At 30.5% G+C, this 25830-nt stretch overlaps 2 protein-coding genes across 11 annotated transcripts in view; one reads left to right on the forward strand and one right to left on the reverse strand.

The window, feature by feature from the left end:
- Window positions 1-891: 891 nt before the first annotated feature.
- LOC140663908 (transcription termination factor 2-like) lies at window positions 892-7265 on the forward strand. Its single transcript, XM_072888469.1, has 12 exons — window positions 892-1289; window positions 3293-3387; window positions 3518-3748; window positions 3857-4011; window positions 4190-4796; window positions 4892-5017; window positions 5201-5418; window positions 5548-6028; window positions 6137-6471; window positions 6544-6717; window positions 6799-6998; window positions 7066-7265. Exons 1-12 carry the CDS (start codon window positions 1129-1131, stop codon window positions 7211-7213), a joined length of 2931 nt encoding a protein of 976 aa, XP_072744570.1. The 5' UTR covers window positions 892-1128; the 3' UTR covers window positions 7214-7265.
- A 2852-nt stretch (window positions 7266-10117) lies between these two features.
- The window catches only part of Milt (trafficking kinesin-binding protein milt), a 41983-nt gene continuing 26270 nt past the window's right edge, over window positions 10118-25830 (reverse strand). For 8 of the 10 annotated variants that reach the window (XM_072888639.1, XM_072888646.1, XM_072888647.1 and 5 more), the window contains 6 exons: window positions 16824-16900; window positions 16023-16398; window positions 15517-15752; window positions 15087-15280; window positions 14670-14912; window positions 10118-14588 (listed from right to left, as the gene is read on the reverse strand). In XM_072888639.1, the coding sequence (XP_072744740.1) occupies window positions 13082-14588; window positions 14670-14912; window positions 15087-15280; window positions 15517-15752; window positions 16023-16398; window positions 16824-16900 (2633 nt within the window). In that variant the 3' untranslated portion in view covers window positions 10118-13081. Of the gene's footprint in view, window positions 14589-14669; window positions 14913-15086; window positions 15281-15516; window positions 15753-16022; window positions 16399-16823; window positions 16901-22318; window positions 22705-25350; window positions 25476-25830 lie in introns of those variants that run through there. The other 2 variants (XM_072888648.1, XM_072888649.1) reach the window with 2 other exon arrangements.

Consider the following 25830-nt stretch of genomic DNA (forward strand, 5'->3'; position numbering starts at 1 on the left):
TCAGATCCATTTTTCGACACTACAATCGGTAAAACAACCGGTTGATTTTGTATGTTTGTGCTAAATCCGCAATAGATTTGAAAAGTACATGGAAATATTATGGATTTATTAATATATTTTATTACGTATTATTTTAGCTGCACATAAACTTTTTCATTTTAATACATGTTGTAGATAACAATGTACTATTAGATAAATTATTAAATTATATATTCAAAAGATAATATGTTCAGAGAACATTCTGAAGATATCTTCTCATTTAAAAATAAATATAAATACAAAATATTAATTAAAATACTTTTTTATTGGAAAACAAATTAGAATACTGTATATATCACAAATGTAGCATAAATTAAAATACTTTATGTATCACAATGTAAAATACTTTAGTATCACAAATAAAAATACTTTATGTATCACAAATTAAAATATTGTATGTATCATACTAAAGAAATAAAAGAAGTAAGAAAATTAAGCATGCATTGCTATATAGATTTGCTGTCATATTGCTTACGCAAAGTATATTTTTTTATTATAAATTTTTAACCTAAACGCTGTATAATAAGTCTTCTTATAATTTTAAAATATAAATTATGACAATATTTATTTGAGATTAAAAGTAAATTATTGCCAGAGTGAAGAAATAACAAATTATTTTTGGGTCAAAGTGAATAAGCAAAATGTGTACATGTTTAATAAATTTTTTGGACATAGCACGGAACAGAACCATAATCTGTGGACATAGCGTGTTATCCTTTGAGAAGTTTCGTGGACATAGCTGTGTAGTTCCAATGTCCACATTTTATGAACATAGAGGCGTCTTAAATTGCGGTCGCACCTCAATCGAGAGGATGACCACTCTCAGGCTTCTTTCTGCCTATGGTTAATGGTTAGTCGTCTTGTCGCTCGTCCCTCGTCGGTGCCATGATCCATGATTAGCAGTTGGTAACAGATTCAAAATTCAGTTATATCCCAATGTGTAAATAACGTGAGTGTATACAAGTTTTTACAAGTTTTCGGCGAAACAAAAAACGCGAGTAAGATTGACAGCGTTAGAAGTCGACGAGAGATGATCATAAGCCTAAGTATTCGAGTCGTGAACAGTACAGTATATATTAATCGTGAACAATGGAGAGTTTTACATATTTGAACAAGAAACACCGATTACGTAGCGATTCCATTGTCATTTCCGACAGCAATGATGACGCCGAGAATTCCGAATTTGACAGACGTGCCTTTGACTACAATAAGGATTACGGGGACATTCTGACACATTCTACGCCGACAAAGTGAGTTAGCAATTATTATTTGATCGAGGCCAAACCTCGATAACGTTACGTGAATCTCTTCATCTTTCTATATAGTGTATACAATGTATACATACTCTTCATATTTCTATACAATGTGTACAAAGAAACTGTGATAATAAGAATGGCATAAGAATAGCATAAAAAAATATTAATAATTTTATATATAATTATAGATTAATTATATATAGCTTGATTTTCTCGAATAAATATTTAAATATAAAAAAAATTGATTTCCTTGTTTTTTCTTTCTTTTTCTTTCTCTATATGTATTTTATGTATATATATATATATATATATATATATATGTATATAAACAAATATTTAAATATAAAAAAATTTTCTTTTTTATCCTTCTCCCCTCTTTCTCTCTCTCTCTCTCTCTCTCTCTCTCTATATATATATATATATATATATATATATATTAACATATATTATTAGTAATAAATAATGTATAACAAAATGTAATAGTATAACAAAATTATATCTGAAATATATAAACAGAAAGGACAAGAAAAATGTGTATATATATATATATATATATATATATATATATATATATATAGAGAGAGAGAGAGAGAGAGAGAGAGAGAGAGAGCGGGGGAGGGAAGGAAAAGAACATTTTTTTTATATTTAAATATTTGTTTATTCGAGAAAATCAATCTTAAAGATTCGTTCAGATACACGTGTGCGTTTTAAAAATTTAATATTGTGTATTTCTTCTTTAAATACAGGGAGTTTTCCAGCAAGATACAGTGTAACAGTTGTCAACTAGTGTGAGTGAGACACACTGATGTATTCTCTCTCATACTAGTGGACACTATTACACTGTGTGTCTTGCTGGAAAACTCCTACAGTATTCCTATGCAGTATTTCTTTGTGCAAAAGTGATATTGAAAAAAAATAAATTCAGAATGAATAAATATTATATTACAGATTTATTATATAATTTCATCGAATTTATAACATCGTAATATTATTCTGTGTCTCGTTGATTCTCGCGATCAATAATGCAATCGATATTTAAAATTTTAGAATTTCTTTTTTTGTAAAGAGTTTTTGACATTAAAAATCCAGTATCAATACGTTTTGCTTGTTATAGTTGATTATTGATAATAGGTTTAATCTGTAATGCTTGTGAAATTTTATATTTGTTTTTCATCAAAAAGCAGACAAATGATGCTAGCGAACGTTTAGTGGGCAGCTTGAGATGTTTTATAGACTGATAAATAAAGATAAGGACTTAGTAAAAGTGACCAACATTAAAATATTTTGCAAAATATTTAAAAATCTCGTCTAACAATAAGAATATTATTTAAAAAAGAAATATGCAATACTAAATTTTAAAAGTATATATGCATATTTCGCAAATATTTAAGATTGATTTTTTTCAAATAAACAAATATTTAAATAAAATTAAAAAAATTTTTTATATATAAGGAAAATTTATTTTCTTAATTACTTATTTAGCGCAAGAAATTACTAAAGAGTTGTATCATTCTATTTATCTTTATAATTATTTTTGCAAATCTTTATACTTCTTCTCTATTGATATCATATATAATTTATTCATAATATTCTCTACAGTACATTCAAAACCTGTAATCTTTTATAACACTTATTTGAATTTTTAAATAATATATAGGTACTCACCATTTTTATATTACATCATATATTATTCTGATTTTTTCCTTAGTTTATATAGTTTTTTCTCAATTTTTTTATATTTCATTACTTATATTTTTATCTCTATTGTATATTTATTTTAATATCACTTTGGTTTTGTTAAAAAATTTCTCTTGCTTTTTTTATTTCTATATATTTCAGATATAATTTTATTATACTATTATACTTTTATTATATATCATTTATTACTAACAATATAATGTGTTAAATTATATATATATGTATAATTATATGTTGAATTTGTATTATTAAAAAATATTAATAAAGCTGAACATTTTTTTATAAATATTTGTTTACAGCAATAAATTTATTAATAATATACCAGTTGCTTCTCCGATTAAACAGAAAAATATGAAAATAATAGATTCTGATTCAGCTACAGAAAATCTTGCAGGTAAAAATTATGACATTTTATTTAACATTATACCTACTTTATATATTTAACTTTGTAAATTTTAAAGATATTTATTACTAAAATAATATTACAGAATTATATATTTTCATTTAATTATGCTGTTTTTTAGATTTCCTCATTTCTTCAACTGAAAACGATAGAAAAAGAAAAGATATTAGTCATGATACCACTAGGGAAGACATTAAAAAATTAAAACTTAAATCTTCAAATGAATCTCTTATTAAATATCATTCACATAAACAAGATGATATTGACCATGAAATATCAGATCATAAAATACCAGATAATGAAATGAAAACTGGAGCCACTCTGGATTCAGTGACTATTGAACTTGATTCAGGTATTCCTATTTATACAATGTCAAATAATATCGAACATGCATGCAGATTAATCTTTTATGAATGTGAATAAATTATTCTATATATAATATAATTATGTGTAATTATAGATTCCAGTTATGTAAGTAACAGTGAATCTGAAGAAGAGTTATCTTTTACGAAACAAGAAATTGGGGTTGGAAATATAGATCTATTAGTACCACCTAAAAGAGCAAATATGATTTCCAAATTGAAATGGCTTACAGATAAATTAATTAAAACAAAAGTAAATATGAAATAAAGATATCTAATTCCACTAGAATTAATATAATGTAATGTAATATTGTGAAAAACAACTTTTATTTTTATATATAATAATTGTGCATTTAAATTAATAAAATATAATATTAATTTGTACATATAAAAGAAGCATCTTTGTTTAAATATAAAAAAACTTTTTTTAGTTACTGCTCACTGAAGGAAACATTGATAAAGTATTACCTGATAAGGGACAGAGATTGCATGAAAGTATACGCGAACAAGAAAACGAAATTGAAAAGTTGAAACTCGAATTGAAGAAAATACCTTTGGTACAAAATAACATTTCAAAAGAAGCACATTTGGCAACAAAAGGACTACTGTCCATCCAAAATGGACCATACTCGAATGATTCGGATGACTCGAATGCCTCGGATGATTCCGATGAGGCGGATGACTCCGATGACTTAGTAGATGATTCGGCTAACCCTGATAATTTGAATTATTCCAGTTACTCGAATTCTTCTAATTCCTCAGATCATTCATATTTGGATTTTAATAACATACGATTAAGATCAACCATGTCTTCCGAATTAAAACTGGGTGCAAAAGCAGAGGCGATAAGAAATAAAGAGTTCGCTCTAACAGTCGAACGATTAAAAGATTTGCACGGATCACTTGTGTCTTGTCCAGCAGAGAACAAAAAAGCAAAGGATCCAGAGGGATTAACAGTTCAATTAATGCCACATCAGCAGCATGCTCTTGAATGGCTTTTATGGAGAGAACAGCAGAAGCCGGCTGGTGGAGTTTTAGGTAAATATTTAAAAAAAAAGTGATTTTTTTATACTAATATATTGAAATATATTATTAGAGAAGATAAATTTTCTTTGGATTTTTTTTTATTACAGCTGATGATATGGGTTTAGGTAAGACCCTAACTATGATATCTTTGATTATTGCTACTCTTCATGAAAAAGATTCAATGGCTGAAAGAGATGATAGTAATTGTGAATGGAGCAACGATAAATCTTTATGTATGTGAAAATTTATTTTTAATTTAACAGAGAGAAATCTATATTTTCTGCTTTTTTATAAATATTTTTTAATATGTTTTCTTCATGAAAACTTTAAATTATTTAAATTGACATAAATGTATTTAAAAATGTATGTAAAAAACAATTTATTGAGATCATATTGTGTCCGATTATTGTCTACAGATCATAAAGGTGGTACTCTAGTAGTATGTCCAGCATCTTTATTGTCACAATGGGCTAACGAAGTGCGGACCAAGTGCAAACGCGGTTTGTTGTCCGTCGAGATATATCATGGCAGTAATCGAAGAAGTATTCCTAAACAATTGTCAAAAAATAATATAGTTATAACGACATACAATTTATTAATTCAAGAACGTAAACTCGACTCTACATTATATAAGGTACATTCAGACTTGAAAGTATCATTTAAATAATGAAGATGAAAAAAATTTTAATAATAGATTAAAAAAATTTTATCAATGCGAATAATACAGGTATCATAAATTTTAATTGTAAAAATTTTTTTTTAGATTAATTGGAAAAGAGTGATACTCGATGAAGCTCATGTGGTAAGAAATTATAATAGTCAAGGAGCCTTAGCTGTTTGGGGACTTAAAGCAAATAAACGATGGGCTGTCACTGGTACACCTATACAAAATAGAGCATTGGACTTGTTCTCTATCCTAAAATTTCTCAAGTGCTCGCCTTTTGACGATTTACGCGTTTGGAAGCGATGGGTAAATAGCAAGTCTGCAACAGGCTATGAAAGACTGGCAACAGTTATGAAGACTTTGATGCTAAGAAGGACTAAACAAGAACTCGCACAGAAAGGCGATTTGGCAACTTTACCTGACAAATTTTTTGAGGAGGTGACGGTGAAACTCGATCCAGAGGAACAACTAGTGTACAAGAAAGTTTTATTTTACTCCCGTACTCTGTTTGTGCAGTTCTTAACACAAAAAGCAGAGAATAAAGCTATGTTTAACTTGTGTGGTGAAATTTTTGTTTTAGGTAAGCTAAGTATTGAATCTGAAATAAGATATATTTCTGTGGCTGTTAAAAATGTGTCAATCTATTTTATGCATACAATTACCTATTTTTATTGTTTTTTATTTCAAGATAATGAAATAAAAAAGTTGACGAAAGCTCAAAACAAATTACTAGCGATGCATGCCAAAGTAAAAACATACGAGATCTTGGTACTTTTATTACGATTACGTCAGTTGTGTTGTCATCCGGCATTGATCCACGCGATGTTGGATCAGGATGATTTGAGACAAAGTGGGATAGTGGATGCGGATAATATGGATCTTGATTTTTTGTCACGAATGAATAATATATCACTTGATAAAATTGATGACAGTGAGGAAGATTTTAATACTGATCAAAGACTAGTTGGAAATCTACTTACTGCTGAGAATCCGGTATTTGATGAGGATCGTATTAGTTCTAAAGTAAGTGTGACAATAATTTATAAGAAGTTTCATGATTTTACTTGTATACAATTAACGTGATATATAATTCAGATGAGGGCCATGCTTAAGATAGTTAGAAAAATTTTACAAGAAGCGCCTGAGGATAAACTCATTATTGTTTCTCAATGGACTACTCTATTAGATGTTATAGCATCGCACCTGCCTTCAATAAAGGACGCTACGTTTAGCCAATTTACCGGAAATGTCGATATCAAAGACCGCCAAGTATGCTGTAGATGATAGATTGTTATTTAAGCATATACTTTTTATTGTATTTTATTTTTAAAAAATATGTGCTTTTTTCAGAATATAGTGGATTCCTTTAACAGTCGAAATTCTGGTCCGAGAATCTTGCTTCTCTCACTTACTGTTGGCGGAGTAGGATTAAACTTAGTAGGTGGCAATCATTTATTATTATTTGATGTTCATTGGAATCCACAGTTGGAGACACAGGCACAAGATAGGATTCATCGCTTTGGTCAAACAAAAAATGTCTACATCTACAAGTTAGTATATCGTGTTTAATTTCATATTTGCATCTTTTGTTTTAATATTGATTATTTTTCCTTCTAGATTTATTTGCGCTGATACAATAGAAGAACGCATAAAAGGATTACAAGAGAAAAAGCTCGAAATAGCGAGAAGCGTGCTGAGTGGGGACAAAAATGCTACTGTCATGAAACTCACTCTCAATGATCTCAAGTCACTGTTTGGTTTTTAATTTATTTTATCATGTGATATATATATATATATATGATATATATATATATATATATATATATATATAAATAGAGTATACAAACATACGTGATGATGGCTACATGTATGTATAAAACTCTATTTTACTTAAACTTTAAGTATATGACATAGATTAGTTATGTAATTCATAACTCTCATACATTGATACATATTTATTTTACTAATTGAGATAATTTTTCATAATACTAGATTAATACTTAGATTAATACTCTATAGACAATGTCGTCTTTTCTTGCTTTTGATTTGATTCATCTTAGATATAGACTAATATCTTATTTTAATTTTGATTTTAATTGTTATTAATATATATTTTTAAATTGTTAATCTTTTAATATTAATATATAAAGATATTAATATTTAAGAAAATAAATATATATTTTTACTTCAGAATGCTTAGTCAAACATCAAACTATAAAGGATTGATATTTTTTCAGCGTTATAAATATAATTCAGCATTATATATGTAACATTTTAAAGTTTATTTAATTGTTAATTAATAAAGATATATAATAGGTTATTATAATTTTTTACTTTATATTATATGACAGAGCAAAAAAATGTTGTTAGAGTTTCTAGAAAATTGTTTTCAATAAAAGGGGATGATTTTCAATTGAAAGAAAATTTGCATTTGCTTTCAAATCAAGATCTGCATTGTGAAAAAATAAGAGTAAGTAGTTCACGATCTTAGTTTGGAAGTAGTTTTTATAACTAATTAGAAGACTGAAAGAAGTATATTTTTAATAATGATATCATTTTATTAACCTTCTTACATTTAATGTTTTAATTAAATACAAAAAAATTAATACATATCGTCATTTTTGTATAAGTTAAGTTACCATAATATTGTATTTTCATTACATTATCATAATTTATATTTACGTACTTTTTTATATTTAAGTACTTTTATAACTGATATATGTCTGTCATGTCATTATTAATTTGATTGCTAATACATATAGATTTTAATACTCTTTTGGAATGAAAAAAATGAAAACAAAAAGATAGACAAAGTAGATTTATATTTAGACATTTATTAGGTATAATTATATTGTATTACTATGAGAGTATATATGAATTTTTACATACCCGCCTTTAGCTGAAGAAACGTTATGCGTAGAGCTTTCAATCCCGATATTTATTTCAGAAACCCGACTGATTTTAAGCATGTCTCGGGATTACATTCCTGTAATCTTGAAATTCACATAGGGATCGGGATTGGTAAATTCTGATGTTAATGTAACTTTATACGCTTATGTTAAAAATTATGTTAAAAAATTAATAATTTTAAATTATGTTCCTTTTTGCCAAAAAAACATTCTTTATATTCCGTCGACTTTTATTATTTGTACGTTTTTTGTGAAATATTCCTTTTGCCAAAGAATAGAGGCTTGTGGTATTAATATAATTTTGTTTGACTACTTTGTACGTTTACGTTACTATGACTTTTGTTTATGTCAGGTTAATAAATAATGCACCTTTTCAATAATTTATAGGTCTTTTCTTTACAAAGTTACTTTACCTTTTTAGAATATCCCGATTGCCAAGATCGTGATTGTTATCCTTAATCCCGAAAATATGAAGATTAAATATTAATACAAAGATTAATGAAGCTTTTGTTACACGTAAAGGAAACAATAAGATATCAAAAGTTCATCATCAAAATCAATATAATTCGTATAAGTAAAACAAAAATTTAAGAGATTATTTGACTTTTCTCGTAACTTTCTCATATCTTAATGTCTTCTAATCCTTTTTAATGCCCGTTGAATGTGTGTTTCGATATTTCTTTAATATCTTTTTAATATTTTCTAAATTTCTTGATATTTATTAAATCATTTTAATATCACTGAGTGTGATGAAAAGAAAATAACGGATATAAACAAGGCTGATAAAAACATTAGAAGATAATAAATTTTTAATGGAAAAACAAAATGAATTTGAACAAATTATTCCAGAATCTCCTGTTACGTATGTTGAAATTTTTTTCTTGTCCAAGAACTCTTGACGTAACAATTTTTTAAATTATATTTATTATAATAACTTTTACACATATATTGAAAGAAAAATCATTAATTGAAAGATTGAAGAACATTTTCACCGCTTGTTTCATCTTGAGAATTTCAAGTTTTTTTTACGAAATTTACGACATTGTTGACTTAAAATACGAGCTCTAATTAAGAAAAAATGATATATTTAATTAAAATATTGTTTTTATTATTAGTTGAAATTTCGCAAGCTGCATATCTGACAAATCACATTTTGACTATGTTAAAGTTTTATGCTTGCTTATAGATGATTTTTTTAAAATGCTGCTCGATAAGTTATTTCTTTGAATCATACTCGTTTTGGTCTAAAAAATGATTAATTTTTACATTTTATTCTTTCTTGGATATCAATATTTAATATTAAGATATGTTGTTAATAAAATATTTTCGTCATATAATTACATGTAGAACAGAAGATTGCTTTGATGCAGAAAGACTGAGAAGACATTTTATGGAATAGAAAATATAATGTGAGTAAATAATATAATATTGCGATTAATATTAATTAACAATTACTTTATGATTAAAATAATATTGAAAAATTGTTTATATAATTAATTATATAAATCAATGTTAATTGCATGCAATTTTATATAAATATTATTTTTTAAATGATTGTTTTGTATTTTTAATATTCAGTGAAAAAATCAAATGTGAAATATTATCTATTTTTTCATAAATAAAATATAATATTTTTATAAATAAAAAAAAGTGTTATAAAAAACTTTGCAGAATTTATATTTGTGAGATAAATAAAACTTATATATATATATATATATATATATATATATATATATATATATATATAAAAGATTGCGCCATTAGTACTTAAATATATTTATTGTTCAATTTGGAGGTACGACAATATCTCTACTACCTAGAATGATTACATAGCACCTTGAGTAAAGGGCTTTCTGTCGTAAACATAATCGAATAAATGAACGCAAATAATTGGTAAGTACATGAAATTCAAGTACATACATACATTCCAGACATAAAATATCACAATCTGAAACAAAATATCAGACACCGAACAAAAGCTTTACAGGTACTAAGGCCTCGTTATTTATAGTAAATCTAACAGACATCAGTGTACACGATAATACATAATAATACATTGACGTCTTAATTAGCTCCAACAATCATCTCCCAGAGTGACATTCTTTGTCGAAGCAACGCAATTTTTCAATTTTTGTAATCATGAAAACTAATCTATACTTGTCGGTTCGTAAAATACATCGCGTTTATATTACATATATTGTCTGTTTACTGTGAAAACTGAAGTGTAAAATCTATTGGTTGCCAGATTTATTTAATCATGTAAAAACTCTCTCGATGAATTAGATTAACATAACTTTTTACACCAATGCATTTTGCATTTTGCTTATTTTTATATCATTTATGTAATGTGTACTTTCTATAGATTTTATCAGTTTTCATAGAAAATCGACTTAAATTTGTGTATTGCAATGCTTCGCTATTCATTTCGTTAAATGGTCGTACATTTATTTGATTTTACCGCAATTACTGTGATTCTTAGTAATACACTCTGTAATGAAGATATGATACGTCTGCTATTCGCGAGAGATCTACAAACTATCTAAATGCATTTTTTAGTACACTCTAAATCTTTCATGCAGAATACATAATTTTTATCTTGTTCAAAATTCATTTTTTACGAACAAGATAAGCTCAAAAATTTTCTTCTCGGAATCACATCTCTAAAATATATAACACTATCTTGCAGGAATAAATCATTATCAGAATATGCTAAAACGTATTTTCATTGAAGCTGCATTCTTCATACTAATATACAATGTGTAATTGCAGTAAAACATGATATTTTTACAATCGCCTTCCAAAGTCGTTCTATTTACAATAACGCACATAGCTATTACACTGTAATTTTTCCGGCTAGGCCTTCAAACAACAAAAGAACAATATAAGGAGATACTAGCGAAAATGCGAACGGTAGGATAGCAACACAGCGTTATTTTCTAATATAATTTATTACTTTGTACGTCTGTACAAAAGCTCTGCATTGAGCTAAATACTCCTTCTCTCTATAATACACGTTGTAATCTTACATAAAATTCAGCCATATTTGTGAGAAATAAAAAGCTGCAATAAATTATTGTACATTATGAAAGTTACTTAAAAAAAAGCCCTTTACCATCCTGCTACATTTCAACTGTACAACATTTGATGATCAACACGCTAAATGCACAATCTTCCGCGTGCAAAGACTGACAATAGCATTGATGATACAACTTTGTCATTAAATATTCGCTAAAGAAAAATAAGCACCAAAACTTGATTGACTTTGTGCTAAATTGCATAAAATGTGTCGCAGCAGGATGCATTATATTCTCTCAGCATTCTTCCTTCTCTTTATATTATTTATATCATATTCACGTAATAATAACTTAGTCTCCAAAATCATTACTCCAAAAATTTCAAATACATGATATTCATTTCACTAACTATTCTGTTATTACATAGTTCTTTTAATTTGTAACGCGTTATACCACTAGAAATATATATCTTAACAAAACCTTCAACTGTATAAATATAACTGCACACGTTAAAAGGATTGCATTCAGAGCAAAATTGAGCAAAGTGTTTCCAAATATAGTAAATGTAAAACTTACATATTTATCTCAACTATATAAATATTCATAATATAAAAATAAATAACTGCAATAATCAAAATATTATAGAAACTAAAAATTGTAGATTTTTCATACTCTTTGGCCGATCTTTAATTTTGTATATACAATATAATATACAATATATTGTATATTATATTATATTATATATATTATGTTATAATATTGTGTATATTATATTATATATTGTATATTGCACCTCTTTCATATAAAATAATAGTTTTCTATAATCTAAGTTCTAAGTCATTATTTTTCTGACTTTTAAATAAAAAATATTAAATAATATCTATTAAAAAATATTTAGATATTTGTACTAATTGTATAATTTTTATATAATTCTTTCTCTTTTTTTTTTAAACTAGTTTTTAAATTTTAATTTTATAAATCTCGTGAACCTTATGTATATATGCGCACAAACTATACATAATATACACACTTTAACTCTTAATTTGTTGTATTGCTAAAGTATAAGATATATGAATGCAGCAACTGGCAGTCTATAGATACACAGTCAAAGATTTTATAACGCAATTACAAATTAAAATAATTTTTATAGTATCTTCATTTATAAGCTAATAGTTTACAGAATTTCATTTACTCTTTTTATTCTTTGACAGATTTCTTTCCACATTTTCATTCATTTATCACAAATTATCAAAACATCCAGCTTTCTATGTATATATATATCTGATTTTAATTCATTACAAGATAGAACTTAGAATATCATTTTATGCTCACTATGCAAAAGTATGTTCAAGAGATCTGTTTTCCTATATTTGCATTTTTAATTCATTATAATTAAAAGAAAAAAAAAACTTAAAATATATTTACTGTATAAAGTATATAGTAACTGATTGTAAAGGTTATTGAAGTTATCGTATTCATTAAGATTATTTGACATTTTTGTCTTTATAATTCATCATAATGGATTTAAGAAAAATTTGTATTAATGAGCAAATAAGTAAAAATGCAGACGATCAACAATACTGACAATAGGTGCATATCATGCATTCAATAAAAAAATGCATATAATAAAAAATGAGTTTTTTGAAAATTTCTGTTAAAAATTAAATCGCTGGAATTGATTAATCCATTCTTACAGACTTTATAAAATATTTATAATAAGCCGCCCTTACGACCAAAAAGAAGTGAACTTATCGCTCCTAATGCCGACTGTTTGGTAGATTCTTTAGTGACGGGTGTTGGAACTGGCGGCTTAACTCGTCCCAGATCGGGCCTCGTCGCTTTAGCACCCGATCGTCGTTGTCGATCTGGCGACTGACCCGCTGCTCTTGAGTTAAATGCCAAATTGGAACCGGATACACTGGATTCGGGCTCCTTATTGTTGTCTCGTTTGCTCGGCAATGGCGATTTGTCCGACGGAAACTCATCACTGGCGGAAGATGTTGAAGAGGACGAGGGAGATAGCTTCTCTTGGCTGGTGCTGGAGGACATGGAAGTTTTGAGGAAAGTCAGTTGTGCCATTGGACTTCCAGTCGAGCGACGCGTGTACAAAGCACCTTGTAGAGCTAGTGGCGAGATCGACGAACTAACTGTTGTAGCCATAATCGTATCAATCCCGATCCTTTCTAATTTTTCAACAAGACGTATTCCCGTAAGAGCCTTCTTGTCGGAGCGCGTAATCGTTGACTTTGATCTCTTCTTCTTAGATTGTTGTGCTGCTGGCACCTCGTAACTAAAGGTACGCCTCAATAATTCCGCACCACTGCTGAGCAATCCTAGTGTCAAAGAAGCACCGCTTTCCGGTGTCGGTGGCGACGACGATCTCGTAGGTGACAGACTTGCATCCGGGCTGTTGCACGGTGTAGCAGTCGGCGAGAAATTTCGCTCGTCGGTAGGAGTAGCTACGCACGAAGGCGTAACGGCTTTAATGCCTCTCTCGTTCAGCATCTTGGCTAGTCCAAGCGTAGTAGAGAATGTCGATGTTGAATTGCGACGACTGTGCGTGCGAGGGGTGCTCATACCAGAATTCATACCAGAATTCATACCGGAATTCATTCCACTGTTGGGCGCGGTAGCGACGCGGCTGCCGACGATGCTCGGTGTCACACTATTAGTGGTATGATCGTCCGGATGCATTACGGTGCTGTTAGTGAATGTGTAAACGGAACCGGTATCCTGGAAAGGTTTACCGGGATTTGTATATTCCTCGTCCTCTTCCAGATCGCTCAGAGCGAATGTAATGAGACCGAGATCCTCGAGAGCGCGACCACCTCTAGTCTTCACACCCGGCCTGTCCTCCAACAGTCCACCCAGCGTCGGTGTCGCTAATCGCGACCAATGATGCAACGTTTGAGAGCCCTCCATCGGTTTAACTATCTGTAGTTTCTGTGGGATACGCCAAGAGTTGCCGCTATTGCCACTAAAACCGCTCAGATTACCGCTGCTGCCAGTCGACATAATACTGTCGGGAGTGCGACAGTCGAATGGCAAGAAGGTTGTCGGGGAATGTAACGTGCCACCATCATAATCGTAACTATAACCTGCGCCTGTGCTAAGGCACGCACGCCTCGCCAACACCTCGGCCGGTGTCAGACGCCGCAAAGCGGCTTCCAGATCAGCTGCACCAGGAGCACCAGGAACACCCGTTCGTTGCGGTCCTCTGAAAACATCGTAGAAGGTGTGTGTTACTAGAGTTATAAAAAACTAAATTTTCGTGAATAAACAAAAAATAAATACATACGGATACTCTTCTGACTCGGCAAGTAAAGAACCTTCACTCTCACTGTTACCGGTAGAATCCAAGCTAGGAAACGTAGACGCCTGTGGACGTATTTGTCCACAACTCATTCGCGGTCCAGCAGAACTGCTGGATAACGTCGACGTTGTCATAGAGCCTAACCTAGGGAATTGATTCGGATCCATACCCGCGTATGATGCTCGGGATGCGCTACGAACGGTTTCGAATACCTTTTTGTAGGTTGATCTATAGAACAAAAGTAACGAATTATTTCGTTATTAATAAATAAATGTTGATACTACTTTTTGTGATTCTTCTTGTATATCCTTATGCAAATATACAAAAATATATTATTTACATAATTACATAGTTTTAATTTTTTAATAATAATAGAGAATTAAACAAAATTTAGCAACGTACATTCTGTCGCTTGTACTGATTCCAGAGTCAAGACTCAATTCCGAATATAAAGATGATTCTAATTCCGAAGCAATAGAATCCGGTTGAGGTGCTGCACCCATTGACGGAAACAGCGATCCACCGCGTACAGTCGGCATTCCACGTTTCCTTTGTTTCCGCAACTGTTCTTGAGTTTCAGCTAGAAGGTTTACCACCTGGTGCACACAAATAACATGAATAATTAGACGAACCGTCTAGCGCATCTTAACAGGTTTACATGAAGAAAACGATAATTCAGATTATTTTAATGCATAATCATGGAGTTATATACATATATATTTTTATCTTATACTACGATCATGATTTTTTTCACGCATGAAACTTTAAAAGACTATTCAGTTATACTTGTTTTGTTTTATGTGTTCAATTGTTTTAAAAAATGAACCGTTACCTCTGCGTATCGCTCCTTGAATTCTGCTAGTTCACTAGCAAGTGTATTTTGATTATCCCTAGTAATGACTAGAGTTGTTCCCACCTCGTCGTGTTCCGCCATAAGTTGAGCGAGCCTGAGCTCCGTCTCAGCTAATTTCGCAGTAAGACTGACTATTTGTTCGTGCTGCAATCGGTTCTCCTCCTTTTGGCGACCGAGCTCCTCCGCTATGCCGTCCACCTCCATGTTAGCACTTGCTATTATTCAAAAATAATTAAGTCGTATAAAAGTACCATCTCAAAAATATAGTATTACAAAATCATATTATTGCTTTCATGTATATTCTTCGATATTTATAATATTATAATTACATTTATATATGTAATTTTATTGTGTTGTATATGTTAAAGTTTAAAATTCATTTTTTTTTGTGTCAAAAAATTAATTAACGCCCTATTTAATATCATATGCAAAAAATTTGTAATAAGTAAAGATTTGTGTATAAAAATGAGTATAATGATACGCACCTAATTGCGCTGCAATGTCTTTTACAAGGCGTGCCTCCTGTTCCTCGGAATTGTCAGCATCGTGCACCAATTTGGCGAATTCGCTGCGTAGCTGCTTGTTTTCCTCCTCCAGAGAACCGACCTTCCTCTGCAGCATCTCCAAATTAATTCCACGAAGGCCAGTAGGAGTTCCGGCCTCCGAACTAGATTCGTCCACATCATTCGTTAGTATCTGAATCAGCTCGGTCTTCTTCAACACCTCATGATTCAACTGAGTAATCTTCTCGTTCGCTTCCTTGAGCTCAGCTTCTAACGCGTTCACTGTGCTCTCGAGCTTCTGATTGTGTGCCAGCAGTTCCTTGCCGATACGCGCTGTCAACTCTAAGTCTTTTTCTTTCTGTCAAAAAAATATAGTTTTTTCGTCATTATTGTAACTCTTGTAAAAGACTTCTTGTACACTTGTTAATTTATTGTCAAACTGTTTAGTTTATTTAACGTTTCTCTCTTCAATAGAATAATGTATTTTTATCAATATTTCAAATAAAGTGTTATCTAAAGAATTTTAACAACTATTTGTAAATTAAATTTTACATGCAAACATTTAATAGTTTAATTCTCTAAGATTATGCATATAGTTATTTAAAAAATTTCATCACTTAAGTGATTATTATTTATCGTTTATCGATATGTTATGTTTTATCGATTTATCATGGACGCCATTAATATTTTCAGATGCGAATGTTACAACTCGTAAAATTTTAACGATGTGATAAGCGCGGCACTCAGTTTCAACTAGCTCTTGTAATCCTGAATCAGACTTACCTCCTCTAGAAGCCTTGTAACTGCCTCTATGTCATTATAGGTCTTGGTCATTTGGCTCACCCGGTTGCTACATAAGACTGTAACAGGAATAATACTTTATTATTAAACTCTCATTGTCAGATCTAAAAGAAGTCATAGCACTTTGATAAAGAAATAATATGCAGAGAGGCCGGACCATTACATTTAAGTTTTGTGAGAACAACGTAAGCACTTGATAGACTTTGTTTTATGCCTGTGTATTTTCTTTTATTTCTGTAAAAAATATCACAGTCTAAAATTTATTTTACATTTTTATTTTAAATACAGTTGAACTAGTTTATATATGTATAATAATGCGATCTTTCGATTTGCTATAATTATATTGCCATAAAATAATAGGTATTGTATACATTCTATTCATACAATCTGACATTTATTTATTTTATTATAAATTTTTATAATATTAAACAAAAAGCTTTTAAAAGCTTACATTATATAACTATATCAATTTTATTTAATTTTTAATATTAAAATTCTCCTGTCCTCATACTTTAATCTAAGTCATATAAGATCGCATTGCGTGCGATACAATTTCTTCTATGATTTTTACAGCATGCACAATCGATGTATGAATACGATATCATATTTCTTTCGTTAAATGATGCTTCGCACGTGATCTATTTGCGTATCAACGGTGCATTATGCGACAGTGATTGAAACCTCGGTGTAATTTTAACGAGTTCGGATTTCGCGGATACTACGAGTATACAAAATCTCGACAATCATTCGTGATAATTGAATTCGTATCAATTGATACGTAAAAGCCGGTTTTTATTTACCTACAGTATTAAAAATAGAACTCATCAAAATTATTGTGCATCGATTCGAATTTTACTTTGTGATACGAAAGAAGATTGTTTTATTACAAACTGACATTTCACTCATCTCGGTAACGAGTCGAAAACAAAAATAATAACGCATTAAATCTTTTTATGCATATATCGTTATCTTGTTACCAATAATCAATTTTCCGTTATTTATAATCCCGTATTAGTAGATATCCTGATAAAAATATGGTAAATTTTATTATTGTGAATAAACAAAACGCATTATTCTATTCTTTAAACTCGTTTAATCTTTCTATAAGAATCAGCACGAAAAAATATATATTGTCATTCTGGCTTGTATGTAAAGTGCATTTTAAAATTATTAATGAAACTTATAAAGAAAATTTTAAATGTTAAATTTTATTTGCTTACAAGCTTTAAATAAAGAGATATTTTTTAATAAAAAACACATCTGCACATGTTTAAATCTGTTTTTGATTATTTCCTTTAAATATTAATTTATCAATTATCATTTCGCGAGCTTAAACATTTTTTATATTTTAAGATTTTTTAAAATAATATTTTAATGTAATTTTATTAAAATCATATATGATTTAGTAAAATATAATTTACAATATATAAAATATAATTAATTATTGAATTTTTTTGAATGTTTAAAAAATATATAGATAAAGTTGTCATATTTTTATTTATTAAAATATACTAATATTGCTTGCTCTTTAATACGATGTATTTCTGATTACCTGATGTTATCAAATTAAAGGATTCCAGTGTGTATTTCATGCACTCATGATCTTGCAACATGATTATATCAAAAGTGCGTGCAAACGTGGTGTTTTTAACAAAATGAGGAAGTTTTAAGCTTGAAAGATCTTAGATCTAGATTCATTTTTTTAATCTATGTCTATATAAATATTTGTTATCCTTGATTCTTATCGTAAATTCCCAAAACGAAAAAATTTTAACTCTAAGATGCAAATAAAATAAATAATAGATGATTTTAATGATAATTCGATATTTTCACTATGTTTCAATTATTATCTTTTTCAAAATCATAACTTGACAAAGATTATAACACTAACTCTACTCCTCTGAATTTTTAATAAAAAATTCAACATTGCATGAGCAACAGGCAACGGATGCTCGTCGCGCATTCCCAACAACTGATCGCTCGTTCCGCGCGCGAGACGAACTTTGCGAAGAAAATCCCGAGAAAATGGCAAGACACACGACATCGCGTGTTTTATGTTGAGGGATGCGATATATATATAATGACAGTAGTGAGAAAACATGACACGCGAACGAAAAGAAGAGGAAAGCGTGGAGACGAAATGACGCTCTCGCTCTTATAAGAGAGTCGTAAAGTCGAGAATCGCTTGCTCCTCCTATCGATCGACTTCACTAGCGGTTAGAAGCGCAGACGCAATTTTCGTTTCGCTTTCAAAGATTTCCGTCGCATGTGCAACGAGAATTGCGCTACTTGCAAAAAATGCCCGAAAAGAATTGAGTAGAAGACTTTAGAGTAGGATTTTGGAACGTAACTCAAGATGATGCGCGAAGCTAAATGTCAAAATAAATACATTGAATGTATATATTAAGTCGTAAGTCTATTCAGTTCTGTTACGTAGTATTAATCTCTTAGGAGGAGATTATTTAATTTATAGTATATCGTAAATATATCATAATGTTTATCTTAATATTTTTAATTTCTAATATATCGTATGAAATACATATTATATATTTTTCTCGCTCGCAGATTGTTATTATTAAAATATTAAATATAATAGTAAGAAAATGACGAAATAAATCTAAAATAGCCGTAATATCTCGACACAAGGTAAACACTTTACGTTTGCCTTCATTACATAATTGGTTCATGAGTGATTCTTTTTTGACTGAAGGAGGATGTGAATAGTTACCGTATAACAATCGAAGAAGCAAGACTGAACCAAAATAAATGGGCCACTTTCAATTCTAACGAGAGATGCGCGCTTCGATGCCCATCACTGCATTTCGAATAAATTCTTCGTCGTCTCTATGATCGAAGATGTCTTTACGAGCGAATTACGTTAACAGACACCTTCATGGTCAATTGATCACGATGACTGATGAGTGAATTTTCAGAAAGTACCGCAAATTCCTCGATACGCAAGACGAAAATTTCCTACCGATCAAAGGACGATGTAGGAACTACGATAAAATTCCTTGAATCGATCTGAAAAATAACGATCAGTTTGCAATTCTATTTTTTTCTCGACTCGTAAAACTTTGGAAATTTACAAAGATTTTTAACTTTAGATTCTAAATCTTGTCTGCGATAAAAACTTTATAAAAAAAACTTATCAAGTATTTTTTAAAATAAAATTCTACGCTTTAAATTTACTCTCACTATCTGTATATAATTTAGAAAACGTATTTTACTTTTATTAAACATTGATGTTTTTCCTTAATTAAGTGATTGTATTTTGGTCTCTCTGTATTATATTGTGCGTTTTCTTCAAAAAAATATTTCTCATTTATTATGAGTATATGATATCCTGAAAACTTTTGTGAAATTGTTGACCTCGTAGTATTCTTGTTAACAAAGTGTAGTGTTCATAGCTCGACTCATGTTTTCGATAGTTTTTAATATTTATTTTACTGCTGAACAATGCGATTAGAAATCACAAACCATGCAGTTAAAATATTGCTAACCCAGAGGTCACGCGATTTTATGCGTTTCTGTTATCCTTGATAACGGATACAGTTGAACGCAACAAATAATTTCACTAAATTTAATTAAAAATGTAATTTAATAACTATCTTTTCTTCATTTTATAATATTGCATTAGAATTTTATTACATTTTACGTATTATTGAGCTTTGTAGAAATCAAACTGATCAACACTTTTTATCTCCTTTGGTAAATCTTTTGGTTTCTGAGAGGCTCATTTATGTCATAGATCAAATAACATTGACCTATAATATCTCTCAGAGAGATAATTATATACGCATTTTTAAATACTTTATTACGTTCTAATTACGTATACTGATAAAGGTTTAATCAAACCTTTTCAGTGAAAAGCAATATTATTAAAAATAAGACTTGATTAAAATCTATTTGTTTTAATCATAGAACTTCTCGGATAACGATAAATATTTTATCTTTGTGAAATTATATTTTATCTTAAACGTCGAATATCAGATAGCCCATTAATTGACATTGAATACCATATGACTATACAGGATTTTAAAACCGGTCTTGAATGTTTTCTTCATTCGCTACAGCAGACTCATCAATCTGGTACGATCGGAATGCAGATAAACCTTTCTTTCCTTCTGATGCTCAAAAATGAGGATGCGCGTAAATAGCATCCTACATGCGTTAATTTATTCCCGCTTTTATTATATAAACCCGTTTATTATATAAACAGAAAATTAATTAATTCCGGTTTTTATTTTAGAATTTATGTTTATTATTAAATATTCGCAGGGAGAAAAAATACACTATATTAAAATAATAGAAAAATATAAATCTTTCTAACTTGGCTAATAGATATTTTGAAATATATATATATGTTAATATTTTCTTTTCATAATATTATAATTTTAAAATAAATGTCTATAAAAGTGTATTGTCAAGCAAATTGTGATATACGTGCATATAACAATTAATCATAAAATATCTTCATACGATGTGATAATAAAAAACGGCTTACGCGTGTAATAAAAAAAATAATACTGCGCAATAATATTCACAACACAAATTGGCACGTCCAGATTAATTATATCTTATCTAATTTCATCGAGACAAGCCGTTATTTATTATCAATATACAATGTACCTTATCTAATATGCGTGCATTGTATAATCTATCTCGAGTTTGAGCTATGTAATTTCGAACAAGCCGTCTGGGTCGGATTCGATATTTTCAAAAGCGAGTGATCAGGCGAAAATCAAATTCAAAGCAGCACGGAAAACGATGCGAAGAACAAATAGGTGGAATGCACACAACGTCGAAGAGACAGATGACGACGGTGCCACTTAAAAACGTCCACACTGCGCCAGATAAATATTAACTAGTTAAATATTTTGCAAATGCACGTGACATAGAATGACATGCATGTGTGTAGAGGTGGATTATTAAATATTACAAAAGTATATCTCTAAATCATCGCGCAACAAAATGATTAGAATACAAAGTATCATCCATATATAATGTCAAGAGAAAGTCTATGATTATGTAATTTTGTAACGTGTGTCTGCTAATCCGCTAACATAAAAGGTCGATCAAAAACATCTGTCGTATAAGTTTATTATTATAAACTGTCGTGCTTCTATTTCCGCATATCTTTCACTTACTAATACTTAACATTTTGCAATCTTTTTATAAACGTCACATTTTAAATATTTATAACATTTAAAAATAACATAAACGTTTATTAAAAAAAGTCGATAGGACGACAAACAAATATAAATTAAAAAGCAACTACATATCAAAATATATGTTACGCGATTAATTCTCATCAGCATATATATTGTGACGTAATGATCAGCATTAATATTGTGACGTAAGAAGAAACGGTTTAATTAATTAGCGGAAAAATCAATTCTTATTAACGCTATAATTCAGACGCAGTGCGGACGCAAACGACACATCGATTAGAGCAACAAAACGGATTTACTGACAGGCGGTGCACGAGCAGGATGCCTCTGCCGTCGGCGAGCCGAGTAGGAACAACGGCAAGCCTTCGACGGCGTAGTTTTTGCAAGCCCAACAGGGTGCACTGACTCTCGTCGTCGGCACTGAGGAACCTGAGACAAGGTAATTCGCCGCCTCGAACAGAGACAGGCATTCGTCGTCGTCGTCGTCGTCATCGGAATCGACGTCGCGACGTTCGCCGGAGGTCGTCGGTAGCCTGATGTCGTCGTCATACTCGTACGGATCGTCCTCCTGCGGATCGTCGTGCACACGGTCGGGCTCCTCCGGCTCCACGACGTCCGGCGTCGGCGTACTCTCTTCGCGGGCCGCAGTGTCCTCCTCCAGGGTATACGCGTGGTCCGTGGACCAGTTCCGGAACCAAGAGCTGCCGTAAATAGTCTTTCATACCGACACGTTCTCGCGATTACGTAGAAATTCGTAGCTCGGCAAATGAGAGAAAACGATCGATTGTCGTCTACATCCGGATGGCAATTTATTACGTATAAATCAATTAATTTTAAAATAAAATATTGTAGCGTGTTTATGTAATCTCAAGAAAAGAAGATTGTAATAAATTAAGAAAAATGTGTACGAGAAAAATAGAAATAATTCAAGTTTTTCTTTTGATTTTGATCAAATAAAATTAAAATCATTTTAAAATTATGATACTTTCCGCAAATTTGTGATTTAACGTGAATCAACGCCTTTGTCATCCGTAACTTTTCATCACTAACTACTGCGATCGACCGATAAGCGTCCTTTGTTATCACTTCCTGTTATGTGCTTTCCCTTTCATATGATTTCTGCGTAAATTATGCAGCGTAATGATTTTAATCTCTATTGACTTTCTTTTGCAAAATTACTTTGAAATTTTTAAATATATTAATGGCACAAATGAATAGCACGATAACTATATTTTTGAAAATTTTCAGTTTTCAGTTTTATCATTTCATTATTTTCTACTTTATTTAGTTTAGTATGCAATCAAAACTTTTGCTGTCATAATTCTAATTTTACTTGTCATAATTTTAATTTTAAATTTATTAGATATTTTATTTCTGTTATAATCGACATTAAAAAAAAAACTTTGAGACGAAAACTACTGCATAAATTATTATTAATTCTGTATTGCAAAGTAAAAATCATGTTTTAATAGCACATAATACGCCACATAAAATTATAATCTAAATAATTATACAATGTTAAGTTTTATTTAATTTAAATCGATTACCTATATGAATTTTAAATGTCTTTCTTTTTTCTAATTTTTCAGCAAAAAAAATATTAAACAAAAAACAGTAACAGAATAATATTCATGAAGATAATGTTTCAAAATGTTGAGATCATATAAAAAATGAATTGTGATGCGGTAGTATAGCAGCCTGAGGTAAGGATGAGCAGGTAATTATTGATTTTCTTGCCGTGCTTGCATAAGAATCTGCAGCAAATAACCGAAATCTACAAAATCTTGCGAAAAATGCATACAGCGTAGTAATATTATATAACAAAGTCAATAGAAATATTTTACGTTTCTTTTATTATTAGTATTCTATATCGACCATAACGTATTTGATATTTATTTTTAAGAATTTATTAATTTTATCTTTTTTATATTTTTTAATTTTCCAAAACCATATAATTATATAATTTTTCTCGACACAATGTGTCGCATGTGCACTTCTAAGATTAAGAAAAATAAAAGAGATTCACAGTATCTATCCTAGAGCTCTCAGTGATTATCGTATATATAATGAGTATTATTTTGAGTTTCCTGCTTTTGCGACACGAATCCGAAGTACCTATTGTAAGATAATTGGATTACGAAACCTGTGTTTCTGTTATCAATGCCATTCATTGTGTTTTATGTCCCATTTCTGCGGTTCTTGACGTTCAAGACGGTAATATGTAATTTTCGTGTACGACTATTTACCGCATTCGCGCTTACTTTGCAGCGAGACATTAATATACTTTTTTTATATATATGTAAAACACAAATATATAAATTTATTTCTATTTTTTTGCGTAAAAATAATATATTATTTTAGATTAATCAGCAATTGACTAAGGAAAATATTAAAATTAAAAAAAAAATGCTAAGCAAACATTAAATATTGCAAGCGCGTTAAAAAGAGCTTTTAATAATCGTATTACTCTCAAGTATATTTGTTAATTTTCATTCTTTAACATTTTACTTGTTAGCAAAGTAAATTTGCTCGTGAATATGCGACTTATATTATCTTGCAATAATTTTCCAAGTATGACTAATAAATCGATAATGTAATGATGCGTTGAACTTGAGATTACGCCATTACTGGCCTTGAATTAATATATCGTCCGCGAACGTTTAACACAATCATAAAATGTTGATTTGAAACCGTCATATCGAAATGTTACGTAAAGTTGAGTTATATATTATTGAAACTTTGTATGTACTGTTAGATTACATGTAAAACTACACTTGAGTCGCAGTATAATAAATTTACAATTTTTTTATCGCTTGTAATCGTAAATGTAAGCGCAAAAATGCAATACATTTAAACAAATAAAATGAATACAAAAAGAGTGAGTAAAAAAAATAAATAAATATATCAAAAACTTTATTATTGTTAAAAAAATATGAATAAAATTCAATCACATTTATAAAAATATATAGTAGAAATATTATCGTGTATGAATAAGAATGAATCTTAAAAACAAATTATTTTAAATTATAATTCTTATAAACAGTAATTTTTCGACGAGAAAGGTACAAAGCAATGTGTTAAACGACGCAAATGCGTTGTCATAAAAATAATCACGGAGTCGCGACGCTAGCTAAAGACAGAGAGAGACGGAATACGGAATGACAGTAAAAGAGAGAAAGAAAGAGACACGAACAAATGTCTAGACGGAATCGCGACACGACGTATTTCTCGCCCCCGACACAGCTAATCGCGATAGAGCTTTCGCGATCCGACTGATTAATGGATGCCTACGCCAACGATATATACGTGCAGCTTTATCATAGTAACATATTTACCATTCAACGCGTTATTCCGCCAGCTAGAGGCGAGTCGAAAGGCGAAGAAGCCGGCAGCGGGCGAGCGTGACGTCACGTTACGAGAGTTCACCTCAGCATGCGTGACTCGGCGACGTCGAGTCGCGAGCGCATCGTCCCGGATTTCGTCTTCCGTTCCGCGCACAGATTTGCGCGCACTCCTGTATGTAAGGACCAAAAAAAAAAAGTCTATCCAGGAGAGCGCGAGTGACGCTGCGATTTGCGCGAGATCACGAGATCGCGCAACGGTGGAGCAGAAACGTCACGCGACAGAATCGATGCGCCATGTTAAAGCGTCCGTGCCGCGGACGGAATAGGGGCGGCCCCGGCCGGGCAGAACGGAACGCGCGGCGGAATAGGAACGGGGCGGACGCGCGCGCGCAACCCCGCCAACTATAAAAAAAAATAAAATACATCCTCGCCCTCGAGGGATGCACCCCTCGACCTTGGCTCGCGGCGCTT

The sequence above is a fragment of the Anoplolepis gracilipes genome, chromosome 3, assembly GCF_047496725.1.
Source record: "Anoplolepis gracilipes chromosome 3, ASM4749672v1, whole genome shotgun sequence".
NCBI classification, from domain to species: Eukaryota; Metazoa; Arthropoda; class Insecta; order Hymenoptera; family Formicidae; genus Anoplolepis; species Anoplolepis gracilipes.